At 52.6% G+C, this 26122-nt stretch overlaps 6 protein-coding genes across 6 annotated transcripts; 2 read left to right on the top strand and 4 right to left on the bottom strand.

Moving 5' to 3' along the window:
• Nucleotides 1-2585: 2585 nt before the first annotated feature.
• J4E83_007009 (uncharacterized protein) lies at nt 2586-3950 on the bottom strand (the record flags this gene model as incomplete). Its single annotated transcript, XM_049333916.1, has 3 exons — nt 2586-3083; nt 3134-3880; nt 3942-3950. 3 exons carry the CDS (start codon nt 3948-3950, stop codon nt 2586-2588), a joined length of 1254 nt encoding a protein of 417 aa, XP_049187172.1.
• Nucleotides 3951-4789: 839 nt separating this feature from the next.
• Nucleotides 4790-6978, bottom strand: J4E83_007008 (uncharacterized protein; the record flags this gene model as incomplete). Its single annotated transcript, XM_049333915.1, has 2 exons — nt 4790-6619; nt 6973-6978. The coding sequence occupies 2 exons, from the start codon at nt 6976-6978 to the stop codon at nt 4790-4792; spliced, it is 1836 nt and encodes a 611-aa protein (XP_049187171.1).
• A 496-nt stretch (nt 6979-7474) lies between these two features.
• Nucleotides 7475-8594, top strand: J4E83_007007 (uncharacterized protein; the record flags this gene model as incomplete). The annotated part of the gene is made up of 2 exons (XM_049333914.1): nt 7475-7478; nt 7519-8594. 2 exons carry the CDS (start codon nt 7475-7477, stop codon nt 8592-8594), a joined length of 1080 nt encoding a protein of 359 aa, XP_049187170.1.
• A 2368-nt stretch (nt 8595-10962) lies between these two features.
• On the bottom strand, nt 10963-12417 carry J4E83_007006 (uncharacterized protein; the record flags this gene model as incomplete). The annotated part of the gene is made up of 1 exon (XM_049333913.1): nt 10963-12417. The coding sequence occupies one exon, from the start codon at nt 12415-12417 to the stop codon at nt 10963-10965; it is 1455 nt and encodes a 484-aa protein (XP_049187169.1).
• Nucleotides 12418-16060: 3643 nt separating this feature from the next.
• On the bottom strand, nt 16061-19594 carry MIP1 (DNA-directed DNA polymerase gamma mip1; the record flags this gene model as incomplete). The annotated part of the gene is made up of 1 exon (XM_049333912.1): nt 16061-19594. One exon carries the CDS (start codon nt 19592-19594, stop codon nt 16061-16063), a length of 3534 nt encoding a protein of 1177 aa, XP_049187168.1.
• Nucleotides 19595-21340: 1746 nt separating this feature from the next.
• On the top strand, nt 21341-22270 carry J4E83_007004 (uncharacterized protein; the record flags this gene model as incomplete). Its single annotated transcript, XM_049333911.1, has 1 exon — nt 21341-22270. One exon carries the CDS (start codon nt 21341-21343, stop codon nt 22268-22270), a length of 930 nt encoding a protein of 309 aa, XP_049187167.1.
• Nucleotides 22271-26122: the final 3852 nt, after the last annotated feature.

The raw sequence follows: 26122 nt of genomic DNA, 5'->3' as shown, positions 1-26122 counted from the left end.
CTGAGTCGATAAGCTCGCTTTTCAATACGCGCTGATCGCGTTGAGTTTTGAAGTAGTCCTCGAATTTGCAGCGTTCAGCGGTGGTCAGTGAATCGTCTCCAGCTTTTACCATCGCCTCGAACCGGCGTATCTCGTTGATTGGCCAGAGGAGACCATAGCCGTGAGTGAGTTCTTGAAAGCCCTCTCCCTCGCTCGACCTCCTCCATGCATCGACATCCTCCAACCAGCTATGTACATATCCCTCTTTTGCAACTGATCGCCCGTCTTCAGTACTGAAGAAGCGATATAGTATCCCGTCATTGTTGTCATGGTAGGGCGAGTGGGCAGCTATCCATTTGAACAAGTAACTATGGACCACATTCGTGAGAAATCCAGCTGCAGCTAGGGGCATTTCGCCATTAGCAGCAGATTTCCAGATGGTCTTGATAGTCTCGACTGTGTTTTGTAGCTCTAGCACGTAGGTATGCATCGCTATGGCGTCACCAACGGAATCGTCGGTAATCCTGGATGTCGTCGTGGGTATGGGAGCCTCGGTTTGCCAGAAATCTGATGCGCAGCTCTCGAACTCAGGTTCCGTCTCGACAACATGAGCTAGCACCTCGAATGCGTTGGAAGTGGCAGTCGCATGCGAAGCACTGGTAGTCTGCTTTGTCGATCCGAGTTTCGATATCTGCGAAGCGAAGAGAATGGTATACGCCTGGGCGAGGGTTTCATTGAAGACTTTGTGTCGCGTTGTTGCCGCGATGGTATCGGCCGACGCTGTAGGGAGACGATCGTAATACTTGGTGAGCTTGTTACGGTTGACGAGAACGACTTTGAACGCGTCATGAACCGCTGGTGGAGGAACACGTTTGTTCTTCGACGCTTTTCTCGCTTTTTCCAATAGCTGCTTGACGGTGACAGGACTTGGTGCTGCTTGAGGAGCGGTTGCTGTGGATGCCAGCGGTTGGTCAATAGTCCTGGACTTGCCAGGAGAGATCTGGTCAAACGTAGTAAGCCATTCCAATACCACGGAGGTTCCACGCTTATACGTCTGGTATACGGTAAACAGGGTTGACGGCAGCCGATCGTCGCTCGTGGGAGTTGATGTAGCCATCTTGATGAGCTCTAAGCGTACAGGGGATTACCTTTCTTATATTGTAGCCACAAAGCACGAAAGACAACTTTTAGTCCAAGTGTCAAGCTGGTTGGCGCAACCATGGTTCGCTCCATGAGTCACTCTGCGGCACAACCGGAGATTCATGAGAGGTCCAAATCGGCGCAGTGGTATGAGTGAGAACCAACAACAGAGGAGGAAATATGTGTTCGACTCAGACTGGGGTACGGCCTTACCTCCCCCTGATCATTAAAGATCTACCTTGATGTGCGGGATATTGGTGATGTTTTGAGGCTGCAACGAGAAGACATCCCACCCAATGCGCGCATAACTAAACACAACGAGCCAACGTAGGCACCTCGCTGAAGCGTGATTTGGCGCATAGATAAAGAAAATATATGACGCCTTGAGGTTGCGGGAAGGAGACATCAAACCCGATGCGCGCACAACTGGACACAATAGACCATTGTAGGCGCCTCACTGAAGCGTGGTTTCGTGGGTAGATCAAACCGTCTTGAGCCTGCGAGGAGACGACATCTCACCCAAAGCGCGCAAACCTCGATACAACAAACCATTGTAGGCGTCTCACTGCACCGCGATTGTGCGCATCGATCAAGAATAATGCGGATGCGATACCATCAGTGCAAAAGCCGAGGTGATAACTGGATGCAACCACAGAGCTATCCGTGGAACGAAGATGACTCCCCGACCGCGCTAGCCTGCATGCGGACCACCACACAGCGATTGCCATCAGGGACGGAGGCGATGTGAGCAGGTAATGCGCAAATATTGTGGCTGTTATGAGTGTGATAGCCATTGGCGGGAAGTAATTCTCGGGGGTGTGCTCTGCGAAGAAGCGGCTCAAAGTGCGCGGACCTGCAGACGTCATCGATAAGAAGGCAGCACCGCCATGACCATCGCAACTGCTCGTTATCAGCAAATGACTGTGATGTTTCATGAAAGACACGAATGCAGCAACGGTGATAGATGACTCTCGAGGGTGTCGGGATGAAGAAGCCGCTCAAAGTCCACGCGTGCCTAAAGAGTCATTAATAAGAGTGAAGTGCAACAATAGCCAGCAAGACTGTTTGATGTCAGTGTAATGCGCAAACCCAATCGTGTCGCTGATCTGAATGCGACAACGGCGATAGATAGATAGCGAGGGTGCGCTGTGCGTGTGCGAGGATGCCGCTCGGGGTGTTCGCACGCCGGCAGACGTCATCAAGGGAAGCACAGACACCATGGAGGAAGGCGCGCCTGTGGACTAATGTTCTATGGAGTGAATTAATATCTGACATACTCATTAGCTGCTTTCTCGCATGCGCATTGGAGAAAGCATACCTATACACAAACTCCGCCCAATGCTTCGGCAGTCAAAATACCTATCCAGCACTCAACAATCCAGGGAACAAGTCCCCCTCTAAACCCCATTTCCTATCCCAACCCAAACCCCACCGTCCTTCTCATTACGACATCCCCTCACCCCTCATCATGACTTCCCGCCCTTCCGTTGCTTAACCCTCGACCCAATGCTATCACTTCCACTCGCTTGCAAACCCGCACCACTCGCCGGCGTACTCGGCGCCTCCTCGATCCGCTCCATATCCTTCTCGACCTCCACATCCTCCTTGATCAACTTCTCCTTCTCCTCCGTCTCCTCGTCCGTCGGCGCATACTCGCTACGGTCATCATCCGCGTCCTTGTACACGACAAAGCGGTATGCGATCCTGCAGATGAAGAACCACCAGAAGAGGTTGACGGCCTGCAGCGATGCGAGGAGGGCGAAGGTGATGTATTGCGAGATCCAGCACTTGTACTGTTGCGTTTCCCAGTTGAGCTCGAACGGACCGACGGTTTTGAACGTAGTGAGGATGGACCAGATGATTTTGAGGTTGATGTAGTGGCGTGTGTAGCCCCAGATGACCATGAAGACGAAGAAGTAGGGGCCGACGATGGGGGAGTCGATGTAGTTCAGGCACTTGGATGTCTGGGCAAGTTAGTGAACGAATCTTTATGTTGGGAAGAATTTCGACTTACAGCCAAGAAGAAATCCGACACATCATGCGTGATGTACACCGCAATCCCCATGTACGTAAAATGAAACCGGTAGCTCAACCAGATCAAGCTGACAGTAATAACATGATGCGCAACCAGCTCCTTAAAGTCCTTCCGCGGCTTCTCCAGCATGAGCAACAGCACAATCGCCTGCTGCGCCCAGTAACTCGCTTGAAGGAGATAGTACGCCTTGACAACGGCCTCGTGCGTGCGATGCGGGAAACCCTCATACATCCCAATAGGATTGAAGTACCACACCGGCGTGCGACTCATGATCCAGATGCCAAACGGTCCGTACAGCGCAAAGTACAGCGCCGTGTACGCCTGCTCCATGAACCTGCTCTGTTTATCCCTGTTCTTGATCCCAAGCTTTACCGCAATCGGGCGAATGAGTCGCTGCATGCAGAACTCGCGCGTGAAGCTCAGCACGATGATGTAGAAACCGACGAAAGCAAAGTCGCGCCCGCCCTTGCCGTAGTGAACTGGGCCATTGGGATCCGCGCGGACGTGGGCGGGGATGAGCGGGTCGTCGCGTGCGAGCGGGTATGACAGGAAGAGGCAGGCGGACAGCGGATTTGACTCGTACGGGTAGACGAGGTAGAGGAACACGATTGTAAGGCCGAGGATGAGCGGGAGCAGCCAGGTATGGCGGATGCATTGGCGCTTGAACTTGGAGAGGTAGCGGCGTGTTGTTCGTCGTTTGGAGCGGCGGGCGGATTTCTCTGGTTTCTACAGGGTCTTGTCAGCGCGTGCCCTGCATACCCTGGATGAGGGTCAAAAAAGCACTCACCGAGTCCATGCTCGTTGGACTGTTCAGCGGCGGGGTGCTCGTGCGGTGTGTTGCCAACGCTGGGACGTCGACATCGCCAGGCACATCGGAACCCAGCGCACTAGACTTTCTTCTCCGTCTGGCTGCGCCGTGCGTTGCTGTATTGTGTGGCAGTGCGCCGTTGAGGGGAGGAAACGGTTCCGTCATTGTGAGGTTGAGGAGAAGCGGAACGCGGAAGACGGGTCGGTAGTCGCAATACCTTGTCTGTTGTCAAGGAGAAACAAAACACCTCCTAGACGACGTAGAAGAAGCTCCGAAGAAGAGCCTGCAGCAGAAGATATAAAGCGGCTGAGATATAAAAGCGGATGCGTTGCTTCTCCTTTCTCTGGCTTTCCCGAGGCTCGCCGCAAGTCAGGTCTCGCTGGCTCGACGTCCCAAGCAATTTCCGACCGGTGGAGTGGAGCCCTTGGCTTTCCGTAGCGCGTCGATCTGCTGTGAGCGAATGCCAGGGGTACGTCTTATGTCAGCGGCGTACTCGCTTAAAGCTACTGTTTAGAAATGCGGTAGATTTCGATACGACGTGAATGGTGATGCGGATGCGGATGCGGAATGCTTTTTGGACCCTGATGGAGGTGCGGCTCGGGTCCTTTCCGAAATCCGACAGAAAAACAGCAGGAGCGTGCGTCACAGGCGTCGGAACAAGCAATCGAAGTACGGGGGTAGCTACCCGGACCAAAAGCAACGGTGATGTGAAAGCTTATGTTGCGATTATTGGTGTCTTGAATTTACATGGCTGCTGTCACCTACCAACACAGCTAGACTACATGTCCTATACCGATAAACATACATTTCCACTAATGCCGCTGCCGCTATGCTGCAGGTCTTAGTCTGCTCCCTGCATGACCATGTGTCTGAGTCGGCGCACCATTTGCTTTTATCTCTAACCTTCTCCCCGCAATCTCAAGATTCTTCTTTAATTCGGTCGTGGGTGTGCCAACGCTGCTGGCTGTCACTGTGCTGTCCATGCTTCCTTTTCTGGAGAGTACCCCATCCTGCCGCAGCAAGCCCTTGATGCCGCCCGCCTTCCGCGCTGGAAGCTCGCCCTTTCCAGCGGTAGCCACGTAGAGTAGGTACTTCAGATTCGGTAGTGTGTGGCGAATGTCGACCGGGCGCAGGCCGAGAGAGTTGGACAGGATTTCGATGTTCTTGTTGAGGAGGAAGACGCCGTACTCGAAGCGATACCTGACTACATTCTTCATGTAGAGAGGATATGTGCGCTGGGGATTCTGGTTGGCCTGCGTAACGGCAAGTGGGTCGTCAATGGTCGATGTCGAGCCGTGGGGCGATATTGGATACGGTAGTATGACGGATAGATAGGGTGACAGCGAATTGACGACTTGCGCAACGTAACCCAACGCTGCAGAGGTCACGTCTGGATTTACCTCGTCGAAATTGGAGTTGGGTAAGAGAAGGCCTCGTATCGTGAAGGCGAGTGCTTTGCCCTGAACAGGCTCGATGGGGAATATCCTGAGAAGATCCCCGCAGACCCTTCGCCGTTGGCCAGTAATGTCCTCGCCAGCTTTCTCTATGAGTTCCTTACTCTCGGTGCACTTTGCTCTCTCTCCAGTTAGCGCAGACTCGGCTTGTGTTTGCAGTTCTCGTCCGGCCTGCATCTTTTCTCGTCGATATTTGATGTTGGCTTGAAGCTCGTCCCGTCTCCTTCGCGCCGCCACCACTCTCCGCTTCTCAGCAGTCACGGCAGCCTGGACGGTACGCAGACTTTCTTCTGTCTCGGGGACTGCCTCGACCGTGCAGATATCCTCCTTGTTCGCCGCGAGTATGCCCTCAATCTCGTCGGCGATCCGATCCCGCGTAGTCAGCGCATCCTGAATGCAGTCGTCTAGTGTTGATAATCGCATCAGCGCATCGTATGACGAAGAAGTCAAGGCCTTCCCGTCTGGGTTGTTCTTCGGCGGCGCGAGAAGTTCAGGGCGCATTCGCTCCTCTACCGGCAGATCCGTGAAGCTGGTGTAGATTCCGTCCGTCATGTGGAAGAGTATGCAGTTCTGCGGTAGTGGGTGTCTGAAGCTTCCAAGCGTCCTGCCTATGAACTGCAGCGACCTGAACTGCACCGTGTAGTCCATGAGGTACTGCCAATCCTGCATCGTCTCGCTCTTCGCCCACACCCTCACAGTAAGTTTGTCGAGCCGCGTGACACCAGGGCCACAGGGTCCGAGATCGAAGAACTTGAAGTTCGGGTTCATCGCCTTCTCCGCGACCTCGGAGATGTACACCGGGTCGTCCTGGTCCTCCACATGCAGACTGAAAAAGGTATCCGCCATGCGCCCTGCGGTAATATCCTCCAGCTTCTTCTGGCGGAACAGCGGAGTCGCATTGGTCCACTCCATAGTCGAGCGCCGTCGCAGTCCCCTTCCATATCCGGGTCTGATCGCCGTGTTCGGGGTAGGTTCGCGCAAGCCGCCATTGCTGCGCCGCGTGTCCTCGGGAGAGGTGAGGTCGCTCGAAGATCGCGAATGCGCCAGGCCCCTGCCCTCTCTCAGAGCCAGCGCCTTGGTGGGCGACTTGAGCGTACTCGGTATAGCTTCATCGTCGATGGTCCGCCCGCGCGACTTTGGGGGAGACAAGCTAAGCGTGAGGTTGCGGATGGTGATGCCTTGGAGGTGTCTGAGTTTGCGGTTCTGAGTAATTATCAGCGACTAAGACCCTTGTATTCTCGATGCGCATACATATGCAAGCAGCCACGGGCGCTCACGTGGTGGAGACTTGGGCTCGGCTGCCTGGGACTCGCCGGCCATTACGTCGCTGATCTGGTTGATTGGCAGGGGCGGGGACAAAGTGTCTTGGAAGGGCTTCTCATCGGATCATTATGAAAAGTGTTATCAAGCGCCCCAGCAATCGCAATGACGCAGCGCATAGTAAAGCTTGGAAGCTTGCTGGTGAACGCGTGTTTGGAGTTCCCAGCTGTCGTATTGGATCAAGCGGACCTCCGCGGCCTGGCCCGTGCTTTTTGAGCCTCGCAACTTTCATCCACCACCATCGCGGCGGCCATTGGCATCACCACCCCGCCGCCATGCCTCGAACTCTTGCCCGGCTACGGTACAAGCCACCACTACAGCCCATTTCTCTTGCCAGCCCCACCGCCGCCAGCCGCGTCACCCCTCAGCATGTTGCGCATATGCAAAAGCAGATCGCTGCATATGTTGAAAGGCAGTCAAATCCGCAGCACCTCCGCATCCAGACCGTTGTAAACGAAAAGGCGAGACGACAAGCGACCGCCCAGCACGTAATCTCACCGGTCAAGCCCTACACTCTTCGTGACGTCGTGGACCCGGAGGGCACTGCCAAGCACGGCGAGATCATCTACATTTTCCGCAACACCAAGTCGAATCAGATCATCTACTCGCTGCAGGAACTATTGGATGTATGGAGAATCCGCAATTTACTACTTTCAATGCTAATTTGTAGAACCACCACCTCGAACAACTTCCCTTCATTGGCAAGCACTCGAAGCCACCCGCCCTGCGTCCAGACGAATGGGTACCCCACTGCGTCCTCACCTTCCCCACCCCCAGCCAAGGTCAGAATGCCTTCCGCAAGCTACGCGAGTTCCGCCGACTGCACGAGACCGCCTGGGACAAGACGAATCCCGAGTTCAAGCGCATGGACAAGAAGACGAGGGTCAAGAAGATCATGGACCAGCGCGCCAACACCAGCGCCGACTTGGCCGAGGTGCTGCGAATACAAGAGGCGCATGGAGCCAAGACGGCGGAAGAGCAGGCAGAGCAGGAGAAGAAGGTATCGACTTTCCTCGACAAGCGGTGGGAGCAGATTGACGCCCTGGCGAATGCGGGGCTGGCCAAGACGAAGCCCACGGATAACGTCAAGTGGCTGCAGGGCCAAATACGGTCCATGGACCACAAGCTGAAGATGAAGCACCACCAGAACGAGGCCGATCAGAAGAGCATAAAGGCTGCCAAGGATAGCCTCGAGACCCGCCTGGGGAAGCTGCAGTACGCTCTGCGAAAAGCGGAGCAGTTCAAGAACATGCAGGAAGATTTGACGAAGCGATCAGCGCCCGCCAACGAGCTCGGTGCTGAGACGAAGTTGTACGAACTGAAAGTCCAGGCCCGCGCCCTGCAGGAGGCGCTTGACAACCCCGATCCTACACGTTCCGAGGCAGACCTTGAGCTGGATCGTGATATTCTGGCAGGTCACCGCGCTGAAATCACCACCCTCGAGCAGGCTTTCGAAGCAAAGGCCCAGTCTAAAGTCGGCAACCACTACATCGCCCGCTCCGTCCTGCCCAAAGCCCTCAAGACACCCCCCGTCAAGCCCTACACACTCGAAGGTGTGAGCGTGCGGTGGGCCGACATTCAAGACGCCCTGTATGCAGCCGGTAAGTGGCCCGCGGCCATCGAGCACGAGCCTCTAGAGATCAACAAGGCGCGCGGCGAGACGTTGATGCTTTCTGCCGAGGAGTACGAGGCTGAGAAGAATATCGAGATTGGACGGGTTATGGATGCGCTGAATCTGAGGGAGGGCGAGTATCTGGAGGAGAAGGACGGGCTGAAGAGTTCGTTCGATAGCCCGGCACTTAAGAGCGGGATTGCCATGTCGATACCGCGGGATACGTTTAAGAGGGCGACTGTGTAGGACTGGGTGTATAGTATGTAACAAAGTATCTTGTCTATGTACTTTTGCTCACATGTAAACGCATGCTATTCATACTGAATGCACCGCGCTTGTCTGCACCGGGTCGCCTTTTTGTTCGCACCTCCATGTCATCACATTGGCAAAATATCGTTTTGGTCGCTCGCCATCGCCGTTTTGCTGCCACACCGCAATGGACATATTCTTTTGGACAGAACTTTTGCGCGTCATTTGCCTGCACTTCGCTTTGGAGGCGAATGAAATCAAGAAGTTTCTTCCACCATCTCCGATTATGAGAACTGCCGCGGAGAAAGGGACGGACATCCATAGCTCAGTCAAGCATTTTGGTTTTCCGATAATACAATGCGGCATAAAGTGCAGCGGTCGATCATGCCCTTTGAATGTGACATTTTGAAAAGCGAGCAGCGCCATCAGGCTTTTCCCTTCTATCTTGGATCGCGTTTCAAAGAGACAGGAGGCCGACGTAGGACATGTACCGAACGACGACCTGTTTTGGACAATGCACTCTGGGAGTGTGTGATGAAGACAAGAAAGATACCAAGGTGGAGTAAGCGTTATCAAACGCCATGGATATGTACGTGTGTACTTTGAACAAAAGCCGAGCTTCGACTCGGCCACATATAGCTGATGATCTGATTTTTTTGGTGGAGTCAGGTTTGCGACAAAGTCCCAGAAAACAGAGACATCGAACCTCGTCTCCATGTATTTTGGTGAAAAGTAGAGGTCGTGTGTGTATAAGCAGGAAGGGAGGTGAAGATAGCGTTAAGTTTATATACCCGCACTTCGGAGCAGCGCTGTCATACACATGCCTGTTGCGTTTTTAATAAAGCAATCGCGAGAGCGCGCAACGAAGGCATAAAGTACTGCGCGTTGACTTTAAACAAACTTCCATGTCTCGCGTTGCTACATCGTGTGTAAGTCTCATGCTTTTGGGTCGAACCGGAGTTGCGACGAAGGCGCGGAGAACGCAGACATAGGTTCATTGGCTTCTCTTTTTGGTAAACAACCTGGGTATTGTGTGGATAAGAAGGAAGCCTGTGAGAGCCGCGTGAGCTTTGTATATCCGCACACTTGGGCGGTGCTGCCATAATCCTATCAGGATGCGTATTCCGGTGACAGTATCTGAGCTCGCGCAAGGAAGACATGTCTTTCTACTGGAGTCTATTGTACAAGCTCCGCGTTGTGCTTCGCACATTTAGTACACGTTGGGACTTTTGAGTCGGGTTGGACTTGGAGACGAAGGCACGGAAGGCAGAGACATGGCCGATTCAAACAGGCGCTTTTTGTAAAAAGAAGTTTTGATGTGGAGGTAAAGAGAGAACGTTGCACAAAGAGCGAAGGTTTTATACTCGCGCAGGCCATTCAATCAACTACGTCAGCCCTTTCTTGTCGGCTTTTGGAAGAAAGCGAGGAGTGTCGATGGTGAGCTCGTTGCGCAAAGGGTTATGTGACACACTGAATATCGACGTCTTGCTTTACACATGAGACAATTCTGGTTGTTTTTGATTGAGTTTGCCATATACAAGAAAAGCGCAGAACCCGCAGACATGTAAGGCATTCATTGGGGGTTTGAATAAGAAGAGTGTCTCTTTTGTAGGTGAGGAGAGAGGTGTCGGAGACAGCGGGATATATTTTATACTCATCTGACGACTCGGAACACGTTTCACACGATCGCAGTTGATTTTTCGACGTCAAAACTGTGTAAAAGCCGAGAACAAGCCGTGCGAAGTTCATCACTGTTTTTGAGAGTTCACGAAGGCCTCGAAGATAACCGAAAAATGGATTTACTGCCAAAACTCTCCATGAGCTTTCCGCTCGTGGATTTCGGTCTGTGTCAAGATTTTTGCACTCGCTCTCATGACTACTTCAACTCTCTATTTTGGGTAAGGCGGACGGAGGCGGACATAGAAAGCATTCTTGCAGTTTTTGAAGTGCTTTGAACAACGAAAAAGGCTCGAAAAGATCATCATAGAGAAGAATTGACGTTTTGGCGAGTGACATCGAAGTGGTAAAGTATACAAGAGAAGGACACAAGATCGCGACGAAGGGCTTTTGAAGCACGAGATCATGTCTGGTATTGGGCTCCTGAGATCGTGTTCACAGAGTACCGACCTGCTCTCACGTCCTTTTACTCAAGCCTTGACAGCGATAACACGATTATATGCGAGCTCAAGCAAAGTGTGACAGGGTCCACGAAGAGAAGTATGGCCTGAACCATACATAGAACCAACATAGAGCGCCGTAACATGCATTTTCGTAAGATTAGTTGTCATTATGCGAGTAGATACGCGGCAGGTCACCGTGTCTCCACCATTTTTCCAAAGTTCAGACTTTTTACATCGACCGTGAGTCATTCGTTTGCCTTTGGGCGGAACATATCCTTGACCAACCGCGAGAAGTTTGTGCGACGCTGAGGGATAGTCTCACTATGCGTGCTCACCGCGTCCTTCGCCCTGTCGATAAGACGTTCCATTTTCTCACGTAACTTCGCGTCTTGAGTCTCCGCGCATAGCTCCTTCAGCTCATCCATTAGGCTCATCGCACATTCGGCTCTCTCTCGAATGGTGTTTTCAATCTGGACACCGGCCGCGATGAGCCAGTCTCCCATCGTCGTGGCATTGTTCACGCTCACTTCGTACGAAGAGTAGCTCGCGTCAAAGAGAAACATCTCCAGCTTTTTGTCTTTGTGGAGTAGCGAATGAACTCGGTGCATGCGGTCGAAGATTCTGCCTCCGGCCCACCTGAGAAGCTTACCGTAACTGAGGTGAAGGACGTCCGCTTCAGCTGCTTTGATAGCAAGCTCAGTCTTTGCATATTCGAAGTTGCACCAGTTCTCGAATGATTTACGCCAGCGCGTCAACTCCGTCTTTGAGCTCCGGATGTGGATTTCGGGGTTTATGCAGATCGGAGCGGGCAACTTAGCACAACGATATGCAGAGCTAGCAATATCTTGAATACCGTCAACAAGCAGCTGAAGCTGAGCAGAATGTTCGCAGCGAATCTGCACATGTCGTGCTTGAAGCCAAGAGTTGAAGAGGGGAGCATGGTCTTCCTTTTTAGGTAGGGTGAGATGGCTCACATCCATTTCTAAAGTGTCATATACGCTTCGTACGAACTGCGTGGTGCCAGTTACTATACTGTCTCTGTCAAGTTGGAACCGAACTAGCTCTTTTTCCAGATGCGAGACCCTCTCGGTGTGTTTGGCTATACCCAGCCGCAACTTGGCAGGCAATGTCCCAAAGAACTCAACGGCGCTATCAGCTGCTGCGCTGTCTTCTGGTACCGACTTGACAGCTTTGTCCGCTGTTTCGCTGTGCTTCCATTCCGGCTTGTCGACGTTGTTCTCCTCGAAGAGGTCCTGGAATATCCTGTCGACGGCCAAGGTCGTTCGCTTACGTGTCTTGATGGCATCGTTGGTAAGCCTGTGGAGCTTGTGGATGCCTCCATCGATCTCCTTCCAGCGTGATCCCAACCGGCGGCCGTAGTTGTCCTTGTTCGGCACCAATTCTGAATCGGCTCCGCCGACACGCTCGACAAGAGCGTTCATTACTTCACTTCCTCTGATCATGAACTGGTCAATATCCTCTTCGGCCTCTCGACGTTGTTGTTGTACCCCTTGCCGCAGAGCGCCCAGCCGTTCAGCGACGAACTCTTCCGCAGTCACAGCGTTGGCAGCATCGCCTTCCTCGTAAGTTTCAGGCCAGTCGTCCGTGGATATGCTCGCAGCGATGAATACGTCATGGACGAACTTGTACAATGTATCTCGTAGCCGGAGCGCGACAGGGTCTCGGCTTTCTGTCGCCATGGTGTTTCGTGTTTTGCGATTCGTTATACGGTGAGGTGTGGTCAGATGTGGGACAAGGGCGGAAGACTGAGGGAGGGGCAGAGATGTGAGAGACGAGTTCGAGGCAGGTGCGAGGCAGGTGCGTAGAAAACACCCGTGGACTGTGGCTGTTACGCTAGCGACCGCATACCCGTGCAATTTGGTCAGATCCGCTGCGAGTTTCGTACATAATTACGCAGCATGTAGTCAAATTTAGATGCATTGCCGGAGCATCGACTCGATGTATTCACTATGAGCTACTTGGGTATCTCCTCGCGCTTCCAGGTGAAGCGTTCCTTCCCACGGGTATCTTCCATTAAAGAGAGCCATCGTTTCTTGTCTCAGATAGTGCACCTTCGGGTCTGAATCAATACCGGCTCGTCTATCAAGTCTGACAATGCACGCCCAAAGCGCATCATCTGTGCAACACTTCGTAGAAAGTCTACCCCCAATACCGATACGAAACCAGCCGCCCAGCCGCGCCATTGTGTGATGGTATCGAGATCAGCCGTCAGTCTTCTGAGCAGCGAGCTGTTCTGCGGACCTGCGACACTATCAATAGTCTGGCGTGACTAATCTTTATTATTACTCACTTGCTGTGCGCTTCGAGGGAGGCAGCCTCATACTTGATATCGAGCTCCTCTTTCTGCTGCTCCGCAGCGTGCTTTGCTTCCAGATCTGCGATCCGCTTGGCCTCAAGCTCCTTACCCTTCTTTTTCATTTTGGCGGCGTGGAGGAGACGAGCGCAGGACTGCTCTGCTTTGGAGAGGTCGTCGGCGTGACGTCTGAATAAGGCAAGTTCCATATCGAGTTCCTCCTGGAGAGGTAGAGGTGGGAAATCAGTTCATGTCTCACGCGTTTCGCACAGTCAAAACTTACCCTGTGCTTCTTCTCGGCGTCTGTAGGTTGGTAGGGCTGCGCAAGGGCGAGGAGCTCTTGCCTCCTTGCGAGTATATCCTGGATATCGGACATTGTTGTAGGAGCGGATGGGTAGCGGCTGCGGGTGTGGTAGAAAATGGATCAAGATGCGGAGGTAGAGGTGTCAATTGCGCGTGGTTTAGCACCGACTACACAGTTCCAGGCAGGCGCGCTAAGAACTTTCCAAGACCCGCCAACGCGTCCAAGCCTCAATCTATGGAGTGAAAGAGTGAAAGATGAACCGCCAACGCAGGTTCTGCCAGAATTGGCTAACTTCCAAGGCAGGCTGTTACATGAATATCATTGGTGGTTTGTAAGCAAGCAGTCTCTGGGTCAATGTACACTTCGGGCTATATCATGTCTTCAGCCACCTTTGTGAAGACGTCGATAACTCGTGTGGAGTGAGATGAGTTCCCATCGTGTCCGTATTTTATTGAGTCATACCAACGAGCTCGGTAAAGCGATCGAGCCAGTATCACAGAAGAGGTAGTTTACGAGAGGTTCGCTGAATCATGAAGACGACTGGAATAGCTTTTGGTTTGGGGCGGACTCGCAAAGACCAAATCTCATGATCCACTTCTGTGAAGATTTTAGTATGCCCCCAACAGTGAGGAACTTCAAGTGATCTCTTCGCTCCCAGTCGGAAGGAAGTAAGAGGCTTAAATAGTCCAGGGCTTCACAGCACATCGAACTTTGCCTTTTGCATTTCAGAGTGTACTATGCGAGGACCGAGCTGTTGAATCACACCTGATTGCTTCAGCAAGTTCGAAAGGGCTCGCACCGGAGAGCCAAGTCATGGCTTCTTCTTCCACGAGTTTTGGTAACATCGCACGCAATGCGAGAGCATATCGGTACTTCTATTTCGCAGTGCAAAGGGAAGGGAGATACTGGCAAGAGGACGACATAATATGGTCTATCTGCAATTTTGGTGTTATAAACACACCACAAGAGTGGCACAGACACACGAATGGGTGTATGTCGCGTTTTGAAAGACAGAGACAGGAGAAACAACCCCATCATATTCTGTTCGTTGGTTTTTCGTAAATACCCCCGAAGTGCGAGGACGTTTGGTGTTCGTCTCTCTTACGGCCAAGTAAAGATTGAGATCTCGACGAGCGAACGCCATGTCGCCATTACGGTGTCGTTTTGATATCGAAAGAACGCTGCGAGTTGTGCAGAGAGTTTCAATTATACAAAGTCGAGAACTGTTTTTTGGAAGGCCGCGCGAAGCCGGCTCATAGTAGTGTCCGATGGCGAGTTTTAATATTTCTCAAATGTGGAAGATGTTGTAACAGTCTCGGACTCTCTGCTCCAGTAAATGTAGTTGAGGAATTAATGATCATCGAGGTGGGGACCCATACTGAGCTCCTGGCGCTGTTTTTGGAAGACGATACCATAGACGTCGATCAAGCTGACTTTGTAGACCAGGATCACGTCACAGCAAAGTTGCACACGCATAAGAGGGTCGAAGACCACGTTTTGGAGAACGAGAGAAGGACGCCAACTTCATGAGATTTTGATCTTGTTCTTTTTGGCGGTTTCGCAAAATGAGGAGAGAACTAAGGACATTCTTCGTACGCAGAGAGGGACATATAGGGTGTTCCGGAACGAGCTGCTTCCAAAGCGACTCAGGTGGTTTTTTGTTCCGCTGCGCTTGACGCGGCGAACAGCGCAAAGAACATGAGAAGCCCGTACAAAAGTTCTGGAAGTAAGACATTTACATCGACTTTCCATGCAACGCGCTTTCACTGGTCAAGCGGCGTACAACATACAAGGTTAGTGACGGCTTTTTGAAACATTCGCACTGCAGACTGAGGCGAACACGTGAAAATCTTTGATGCCGATTTCAGAGCGCTAGAACCGTATGTATACCTTAAAAGCTATCTTAGTTTTGATATTGAAAGCGCGAGTTGATGCCAGCATACTCCTTGCCTCTATGAACTTTTCGAGAAGACAGGCGTTTGAACTTATGTCGTCGCTAGGCCTAGAGTTTTGGAGGTTGAATGCACGCAAGAAGGCGAGCACATATATTGGAAATGCTGGAATTTTAAGAAAGACCCGCAGGAGGGAAGTCATAATCTTGGTCATCTAAGTTCTGGATGTCAAAAAGCTGAAAGCGCAAGGACAGGCGGAAACATGAATTCAACGGCTTGCTGATTTTGAGAAAGACCAGGAGCAGGAGTCATTCGCATGACCATGTTGAAATTTGATGTTGGCGGTGACAAGGACGGACCAGGACATGGCTTCCAAGGATGTTGATTTTGGGAGAACCAGAACCAGAAATCATGAACATCTCATCTCTGGTTTTCGGCGTCGATGTTGAAACCGGAAGAGAAGGCGAGCACATCGCCGTCGTCGTTGCTGCTTTTGGAAATGCCAGACCGGCGAAGTCATCATAACTGACTCTGTGGTTTTGAAAAACGAGGACTGGAAAGTGTGATGAAGAAGAGAAGAAGGACGGCGCGGAAGAGAGGTTTTTATACCCCGCTAGACCCCGTGACTGCAGAAACAAGACAGGGTGAGATGAACGCCAAACCAAAATTCCATTTTTGGAAGCAACGATGCGCCGAACCTATGCAAGTAAACCAGACGACGCGCCGCCCACCTAGCCCGTTACCCATCCCAATACATAGAGTTTTGCCGTACATACATCTTACAAAAAACATACAAGAAACATAACATACACCTCGTCTCCAACTCTTTTGCCTTACACCCTCGCACTCCTCACCGAACTCCTCGGATGCTGCCCATAACCATAGCCACCGTTCGGCCACCACTCGCTTCCAGTCCCAGCTTTGCCCTTGGCCTTCGTGCTTGCATTCGCGCGCTTGTATATCTCTTTCCAAGGATCACTCGCAGCAGACTGTTTGGCCATTTTATCAAACTGCTTGATCTCCTTCTGGATCTCGCGGTTCTCTTGTTCGATGTCTGAGACCTCGTTGCCAGCTGTACTTCCACTCTTGCTCTTCGTCTTGTTGGTGCTGCTGCGCGGTGCTGGCGTCGCACGTAGCGGTTTCAAGATGTCGCGCAACTCCTGATCGGAGGAGGAGATTTGCGCTTTGAGATACGCCATTGCTGTTGGGTCGCCGACTGCATCGCCTCTTGACAGAGTGGCCATGATCGGCGTTCGCGGGGTAAAAGCGTGGGTGTACTTCTCTGGCGTGGGCATATCGGCCTCGCTTGGAACATACTTGGGGTCAAGCCGCGCTTCGTCGCCCTTCTCCAACAAGGCCATGATATCCAAACTCTCGCCATGGGGAATCTTCTCCTTGTTACTCGGCGTAATGCAGTCCATGTCCACCTCCTTTCGTAAGACGTGATCGATGTCGACGGCGGAGAAGTAGGCGCAGGATTGGGGGAGCTCGTTGATGCCCATTTGCTGGCTGAACATTGCGCGCGTCCAGACATTGGCAACTTGCAGCGCCATTGCAGCTCTGTACCGATCTTCCTCTTTGACGAGGTACCGGATTTCGTCGTGAACTGTAATTGCGAGGCGAGCGTCGAGACCATATCGGCGGGTCAGGTAGTCCATGGATACGATGAGGAGGTGCAGGTAGTCGACGCCGGAAGACTGAATCGCCCAGTTGATTCGACTCGTCATAAAACCACCCTTTGATAAATACCGCCGTTGCAGGGCTTCGGTGATGGCAGCGCCTAGGACAGGTGTGCGGGGTCGTTCTTGTTCAGCAAAGTCTTCCAGCTTGTTGAACACAAAAGACTCAGTACCACCGCGCCAAAAGGCTCGTTCGTGGAGTTGTTTCCGGTTAGTTTTCTTGCCCTTTGTGTTCTTGTAAAGATCGTCCGCTGTTTTGGATGTTTGCTCGTCCGACAAGGAAGGGTTGAATTGGCGAAGGAGGGTAGACGCGAACTTCAGTCCTGCACCGTAGATACGCCCGTAGTTAAAGACTTTGGCGTCGTTACGCGAGATGCCCAGAATGGCGGCTGTGCGAGAGTGCAAATCAGTCCCCGCCGCCTTGGTACCCTCCAGCGTCATGAAGCCGACAGCATTGCCGCCGTGGAGTTTGAACGTCGCATCGCCGATCAAACTAGCAATCCACAGTTCCTGCGAGTCGACATCTGCACCAACAAAGCAGTAGCCTTGTGGTGCTCGTACCATTGACTTCAGCTCCGATCCGACGCGATTCTTCTTCGCGTTGCTAGCCGTAAGCCATGTATTTTCAACCGATCTCCGCGTGACGGTGCCCATTGGTATGATCTGTGGAAGGATGAAGCCGACCTTCTTCCCAGCACCTTTGCCGGATGCAGATACGAGTTTCGGCGGATTAGGCACTTCCTTGTTGTAGACAACCATCTGATTCGTGATTCTCTCCCTCGCGCTGATCCAGTACGAACAAGATGCGTTCATCTCCAGTGCTTCCTTGGCGTACGCATACTCTGAGCCGAGCTTACCCTTCTCGAAATACTGCAGATAGCCCTTGGCGAGGGGGTTGGCGCATCTTGCGAGCGGTCCATCTTTGTGTGGGATCTTGTAGTAGACATACTCGCTGTCATCCCGCAGCTTCAGGTTCTCTTCCTCAGACATGTCCAAGACCTTCAAGCCCTTGTCGTCGTAGGCAAAAGCCTCATCCACGGGAACTTTGTACGTCCATCCATGCACGTCCGACCACACTAGAGGATTACCATCCCAAGCCAGCTTCAACAGAATCGGCGTGATGCGTGTGCGGACCGTAAGAGCCATCGGGGCGTCGTTCTTCGCAAACAAATCCTTGTACCACTTTGGCATTCCAGGTTTCTTCTGGCGGGCTGCTGGTCTCGGCGGATCACCCTTCTTCTTACCCTTGACCATCTTGACCTCCTGCCCTGACCAGTCCAACTGACTCAGCCATGGGTCGTTTTCATACACCTCTGGCTGATCCTTGACTCCTAGCGCTTTCTCCGTCAACGCCACCAAGCGCTCCTTCACAGCATCGTCGAGCTGTTTGTATGTCGCTTCGGCGTTGTTGATATACGCATCCCACGTCTCGTTGACAGGTAGAATTTCGGCAGCCAGAAATCGCAATGCGGCAAAACTAACAGGATGCGGACATGTTTCGAGGAACAGCGGAAAGACCTTTTGATATACACGATGCGTGATTTCTACATCAGCAGCACAGTAGGAGAGCAGGTCGTCCAGCATATCATTGACAGCCGCACGGTCTTTCTCACCAAAGTACTCCCTCTGCGCCTTGTCGAGTGTGATATTGCAATGAAACTTGGCCACATCCCGTAGCGAGTTGATTGCGCTTCTTCCCATCCACAGCTCTTCCTCAGTCGGAGGAGCCAAGACCGTAGAGAGACCTGCATTCTCCTCATCTGTGGCTGCCTTGTCTTGCTTCTCCTGATCCTTTCTATTCTTCATCCACGATGGGCGTTGGCGCGAGCACATGCCGTTGGAGGCTACATGGAGGGACATGGTATCGACGAACGCGTTTTTCGATTGAGCGATATTATACTCTTCCGCTATCCTAGCCCTGTCGTATCCAATGTTGTGTCCGACGATGACGCGGGGGACTGAGGTGTCGCCGAGTGGGATGAGGTGACGATCCGACTTGGTCTCGCCCAGCAGCCACGGCGATAACCAAGCATACCAGGCGGTAGGACTGGCGGCACATGCCATGCAGGCGAAAGGCGTCACTTTATACATGACTTCGGTGTCGAATGTAAGCATCGTCTCGTCAGGCGCATCCACAGCTTCCGTCGTGCCGTCGCTATTGTACTTGGTCCAGCCGCTCTGTCGCACCCATTTGGTCGGTTTCGGTGGAGGGTTCGCCCATGCCAGCTTCTTCGCCATGCTCAGGTACGGTTCTGCCGTGTCCATGCCCAGCTTGTAGAAGTGCTCGTCGAGGCTGGTCCCTTGCAGTTCCGGCAGATCAAAGCCAACCGGCGGGGTCTGGTCCTGGTTCTTGCCGAGTAAGTCATGGCGGCTGAGGTGGTCTTGCGACAGTGCGACGAGTTCGGGTGGTGGTTGGGTGCTTGCGCCGGGGAAGACCTGCGAGTGGATGTGCGAGGAAAGATGCTGAACGCCGATGGGACTGAAGCGGGCTTCCGAGGGGACTGACAAAGACGCATTGACTGTCGCACCACTCAGACTGCCCCCTGCATTACTACCGTCCGCATCCGGAGATTTCGTAGACTGCACTGTGGCGAGACATCGTTTGGCGGCGTTGGCGAATTGAGATTGCGCATGGACGGGTCGCGGGCGGGCGGCGTGGGCGGCAAGGGAGCGACATGAACAGCGCATCGTCAGACTGGAGTACGGCGGTCACTGCATGGCGTCGGCGGGTTGAATTGTCGTAGTTGAGGTTGCAATTCGGTGTCGTCATGTTCAGTGTCTAGTTCACCCGCAGACTCTTGGCGCGGTGCAGTTCCCCTCAGCCCTACGCGATGCATGATATAGCACGCCCGAGCCCAAGAGCGGCCGCTGCTTTTGCGTCACCAAGCCCCCGGGACTGCGACACCATGCCCAGACCAGCAGCTGCTCAGATGGTGAAGGAGCACGTTGCCCTTCCTGACCTGCCCGCCCCCTCGGCCTGCGCTCGCCACCATGTCGGCCGACCGCTCTCACAGGGACGACGATGACATAACCCACCCACTCGACGACGCCAACTTGGACACCCCCGAGAGCCACCACCACAACCACTACTCCCCTAGCCACTACTCCCCCGAAGCCTTCGACTTTGGCGAGCTCTTCGGCCACTACAGCGCCCCCGCCGACGACGGCCACTTCGACGACGTCTACCGCGCCCCGCCCGTGCCCTACTCCACCGGCTTCTTCGATCACATCCTCAACCCAGCCGGGCTCGACCACGGACGCTATTCACCCTTCGCTTGGCGCCCCTACAGCCCATTCACCGGAGACATGCCGCCCGTCACACGCGCACGGCCTGACCGTCTCGCAAATGGCTACGTCGACCTCACAAGCGCCCCCGAGTCACCACCGCGGAGAAGGAAGCCGCAGTCGCCCACCCCGGGCCCTTCAGCAAAGCGCCAGAAGCGGGACGACGGATCAGCTGCGGAAGTCAAGCAGCAGAGCGCCGAGCCCGAGAAGATCGAAGAGCTCGACTTGACGGAACAGAAGACGCCGCTGCAAGAGGCCCTGCAGAAGCAGCGCGAGGATGCTGTCAAGGCGCAGGCAAAACCAGAGGAGACCGTCACCACCTTCAACTCGTTCAACTGCGTCATCTGCATGGACAACCCTACAGATCTTACGGCTACTGCGTGTGGTGAGTACAATCCATACATCTCAAGTGTTTCACTAATTGTCCAGGCCACCTCTTCTGCCACACATGCCTCATGGAAGCCCTCATCGCCGGCGAGAACCGCACCGGGCCCCACGAAACGAAGCGCTCTCAGTGTCCCGTCTGCCGAAAGACCATCAGCCGGAATAAAGCGACGGATGTCATACCTCTACTACTGAAGAAGGGTCTGGCCACACAGCCGAGGAAGAAAGTGGTTGCACCCGCTGCAGCACCCGCACCCAAGGTAGCTTGAGCACTTGATTGAGCACTTGGATTTTGTGATACTGTTATTGCCACTTGGCTTTATTCATGGGACGTAATGCTAAGCTCTCGTAGCCAGTCAAGACAACCAAAACAGCCAAGAAACAGCCTCAACGCCTACCGCGAACCACGACGCGTCGCACGAGACGGGACGACGACGTGGAGTGGGTGTGAGACGGTGGAGTGGATAACATGGGAGGAGGATAGTACGGGCTGTGAGAGAATGGGGGTTGTGATGAAAAGCTGAGGCGGGCCATGTTCTGGTAATCCACCATCGCGACTTCCTCACCAGCGTATCGATAGGCCGGTTGTCTACGGACTGAATGCGTACTAGCGCCATCACGATGACGTACTTCAATATCTTGTACTACCAGATTACAGAAGAAGAAAGAACTCTGAACCCACCAAGTATCCCCGTCAACTACCAACTCGCCTCCACCTCTCCATTCCAGTCAATTGTTCTACAATCCCATAACCTACCACCCAGCATGTCAGACCCCAAAAATACCTCCTCCATCGCCATCCTCGGCGCCGGCGATGTAGGCGCTACAATCGCATACAGCCTCATCATGAACCCCGTCGCCGGTGACATCCTGCTTGTCGATCCCAAAGAAGAAGTCAGGGACGCGCAAGTCGCCGACCTTTCTGATGCGACCTTCTACGGCAACACAAGCACACGCATAAGAGCAGGTACACATAAAGAGGCGGGTCAGTGCGATATCGTTGTTATCGCCGCAGGTGCGAAACAGAAGAAGGGCGAGAGTAGGACGGATCTTATCGGTCGCAACAAGTCCATTCTTGAATCCGCAATCTCGGATATGAAACCGTTCCGCGAGGATACGGTCCTTCTGCTAGTCGCAAACCCCGTCGACGTACTCACCTACTTCGCCCAACAATACTCCGGTCTCCCGAAATCCCAGGTCATCGGCAGTGGCACCTTCCTCGACTCAGCGCGCCTCCGCGGGATCCTCGCCTCCAAGGCTGAAGTTGCGGCCTCCAGCATCGAAGCGTACGTCCTGGGTGAACACGGCGAATCACAATTCGTCGCCTGGAGTCTGGCTTCCATCGGCGGCGTTCCGCTTTCCTCCGCTTTATCGTCGAAGCAATCAGGCCAGCTAGATAAGAACGCCATCGCAGAGGAGACGAAGAATAAAGCCACGTCTATCATCGAGAACAAGGGCGCTACGAACTACGGCATCGGCGGCGTTGCAGCATCGATATGTAAATCCATCATCTTCGATGAGAAGATTGTGCGGCCAGTCAGTACGTATCAAGAAGATCTCGGTGTGTGCTTGAGTATGCCGGTTGTGCTGGGTAGAAAGGGCGTGGTGAGGGCGGTGCAGATGCCGTTGGATAAGGAGGAGAGGGCGAAGTTGGAGGGGAGTGCCAAGGCTTTAAGAGAGGTCATTGATGCGTGAGGAGGGTCTGGAGTGGAGAAGGAAGTGGAGCGCCAGTGGTGGGAGACGTGTGTCAGCCATCTGATCTTCCAGGTTGAGATGTATAAAAGGTCGACTTTTGTCTGCTCTCACCTTCCTTCCTATATACCAAAGATGTTACTCTTCTTCCAAAACACCATATGGTGATACACATGACTGCGTCTTCTGCTCTCCTTCGTTCTTCAAAACTATCAACGTGGCACCCCATGTTCTCTCCGAAAGCTCCTCTGTTCCAAAATGAACCTCGAAGACCCCCATGGCTTCTCCGTCTCTCCGCGCTACTCTTTACCAAAATCGCCCACTCTTGAATCTATGTGCTCTCCGGAAAGTCCTCTTCCAAAACGTCTAGCAAGATAGACAATGGCTGCTCCGTCTCCCCGCGCTGGCCTCCTCAAAAAATCGACGAGATGAAGTTTCCATGATGTCTTCTGGGATTCCTGTCTTCTGGAACATATCTGCGAGCCGACATGGCCACGTCTCTCTCTCGGTACACTGTTATTTACCAAAACGAAACAGCAATTTTTCAATGTCCTCTCCGAGACTTCCTTCTTCCGAAAAATCGATCGCGCACACATGATGACTGCTTCGCACATTTTATTACCAAAAGATGCCTAGGGACACATGCATGTTTGCTCTGAGAATCTTCCTTCTCCAAAATTCTTCATCGGAACTTCGATGCCTGCTTTCCTCCTCTGTCTTCCTGAACTTCCACCAAAACATACTAGGGAGACTTCCATGTCGTCCCTTGCAACTGTCGTCGTTTCACCCAAGATTCTCAGTTGCCATACTGATGGTGCGCCTGGCAAGTCTTCTTCCTCAAAAAGCCGGCAGCCGTCAATGCCATGGCTGCGTCGCTCGACCTCGGCGTATCTCTGTCAAGATACAAATACAATACACGACCTGGAATGTGTTCTCCGAGACGTTCGCCGTCTTGAACCATCCGTCGACATGTTCAATAGAGTTCAGCGACTCTTTCCGTTACACCAAAAAGGTCGATTTGTCGGGAACATGTCTTTTTTGGTTCGCTTTTTCCAAAGTCCGCACAGTCTCGAGCTCTGACTGCGTCTTTCTCGAGGTCTCTCTTAGCGCAGATCCAACTACCGAATTTTACCACCAAAGCTTCAATGTCCTCTCCGAGAGGTTCGCCTTTCCGACGTGGTTGCCAATACTTCCACTGGATACCTTGGGGTTTTCTAAATGCATCAAAATCGAAAAGGTTACGCTCTATGCAATTCCTCGTCCGTTCCTTCCAAAATCCATTCACATTCGGCCAATGACTGCTGTTCTCCCTCGCTTCCCCGGCACATCATTTCGAAAATACATTAAGCATCTTCCATGCCGAGTCTCCTTGTTGATCCCTAGCTTGCACAGATCACTCTCCTGGAGACTGTACAAAACGCCGATAGTTACCTCCGATGACTGCAGTCCTTCTCCGGGTCTATAGCATCTCATCCCTAGAAAAACAAAGGAGAGATTGCTCCTCCGTATGTCGAGTCGTTGCGTAATCTCTTAAACACAAATCCTTCGACAAGTCCTCCATGTTTTTCCCCTGCCGATACCACCAAAACGGCATCTGACTGACTAGATGGCTGCTGTTCTGCCTTGCCCTTCCGGCGCATAACTCTAACAACTTCTCAAAAACGCATACAGTTCGTCGATGTGTTCGTCCGCAGTCCATTCGCTATTCAAAAACAGCACTTCAAAAGCGCTGAGGCTAGTCGCATGAGACATCTGAGTAACGTGTAAACTGAAGCCTATCGCCTACAACACCCTGTTTTCGGGCTCTTGGGTCGTTTTGAGGCCTATGTATCAGCCTGGGCCTATCTTGAAACGAGAATCGAGGGGTATAAAGTCTTCCCAATTTGCAGACCTCCCTCCTTCTTTACTACTCACCTATTATGGTGTGTCTCCAAAAGTCAGAGGAATCTTCGACATGTTCGCTGCGCCTTGCGCCTGTTCTAAAATTGCAAAACTTCAAAGAGAACTGGGACATGTTTGTCGCTCGTCTGTCCACCGCCTACCACCGAAACTATCATAGCAAGACTATGAAGATCAAAAAACTTCGACATTTCGCAATACACGCCAAAAATATCTAGTCAACAACACATGAGCGGCCTCTTTCTCTCTTTCCCGGAATACTATCTGACCTCGCCAAGTTCAATGCAATACCGACCCGTAGTGGGGTATATAAACCACATTGCGACTCCGTTCTTCTTATTCTCATCAATCCCAGGGGGCTTTTCCAAAAATTCAGCTGCAGAATATCATGTCGCTCTCTCTTCCGGTCTTCTGCACCCAAAAGTCAGAAGCACAGCGTATATGTTCGTCTTTCCTGTGCCCAGCGCCACATATTGGAAATCGGTCTATTCTGGTACATAGGCGTGAAAGACTACCAAGACTTTTACATGTGCCGCGAAATACTCATAAGGTCGAAAACATGACTGTTATCTTCCGCCTTCTTCGGCGCGTAACAACTTCGATGGTTCAAAAGCCATCACTCAAAACAGACATGTGTTTGTTCTGTCAAAAAGCCATGACGATCAGGGAATGACTGTGGAGTAAAGTCAGCGGTGCAAAATGTCGTGTCGACGACCTCATGCTGTCTGCCGGTGCCCCAGCTGCTACGCCAGTGCGGGCCTAGTGCGTCGATGTGATATAAAACATACCTTTCTCTGCCTTCTATCTCTTCTTCATCACACTCCACTGGCTCTTTCTCCAAAATTCCTAATCGTCAGATTTTACGTGCGCTCTTCCCTGCTGTTTCAAAAAGTGCAATTGCACCGTCCATATGATCGCTCTTCTTCGGCTGCTCGCTCCTCAATGTCGATCGATTCGGCACACTCCAAAGATGTCTGGCCGCTAGCACATATGGGCTGCTTCTCCAAAGATTCAGTCACCTGCTTCTTTCAAACATCATTACTTCTCAAAATTGATAGCAGGGAATCTGATGGCTGCGGCACTTCATGGTCTCCAGAATCCGAGTGAGTACAAGTAGATGACGTTGCTCGTCTGGGCCATTAGTCATTCCCTATCAAAACGCTCGAAGATTAAGTAGCATGGAAAGAATAGAACGAGGGCCTGGCTTCGAGCACCTGGACGTCTATATAAAGCTCAATATCTTCTACTTCTCTCTTTATAATCACACGTCGCCTTCGCGCTACCTGAAAACATGGTACCACTCTCGTATGTGCGCGCCTTCCTTTTCTCAAAATCCGTTGAAATCCCAGTCATGTGTTCTGCTCTCCTCTCGCTTTCTGAAAGACTGCAGCTCCAAAACAGGAAGTACAAGAAGTGATGACTTCATCTCTGCCACATTGTAGCCTGGAGGTATGCGCTGTCATTTCGAGCGACATTTGTAAGATTGCGAGTATACGAATGCCTCAAGAGTTCATGATACGTCAACGATACATGGTCACGATGAAGCATGCGGGAATTTATGTATGCAGTAGAGGCGTCGATCAGCGTCCTGGTGCGGCCAGTCAATGTACATGATCTCCAATACTCCGCAATCGAAAGCATGTGCGCGGGCGCATGCTGAACGGCCTGCATAGCTGGCAGCACCAGGTGCGATGGTCAGTCGCAGCGAGCGAAGTTTTCGGTACGGGGCCGCAGTCAGTCGTCGGATGCAATAGTGGGTATGGCCGCGAGGAATACTGTGACACCGATAGCACACTAGGCGGGCTAGAGGATGAGGGCCGTGCACAAAGTGAAGGTGACAAAGATCCGACACGGCGAGAATCTTCGCTCCCCAGCCCGCGCAAAGATCTCGCCAAACAACGACATCCGCGCGCACTGGGTATTCAACTCCAGTGCATCGTTCCCTCCGCCGACATG

This window comes from Alternaria metachromatica, assembly GCF_023757995.1.
Source record: "Alternaria metachromatica strain BMP 0045 chromosome Unknown scaffold_16, whole genome shotgun sequence".
In the NCBI taxonomy this organism is placed as follows: Eukaryota; Fungi; Ascomycota; class Dothideomycetes; order Pleosporales; family Pleosporaceae; genus Alternaria; species Alternaria metachromatica.
The sequence above is the reverse complement of the archived record's forward strand: the minus strand, read 5'-3'. Positions and strand labels throughout refer to the sequence as shown.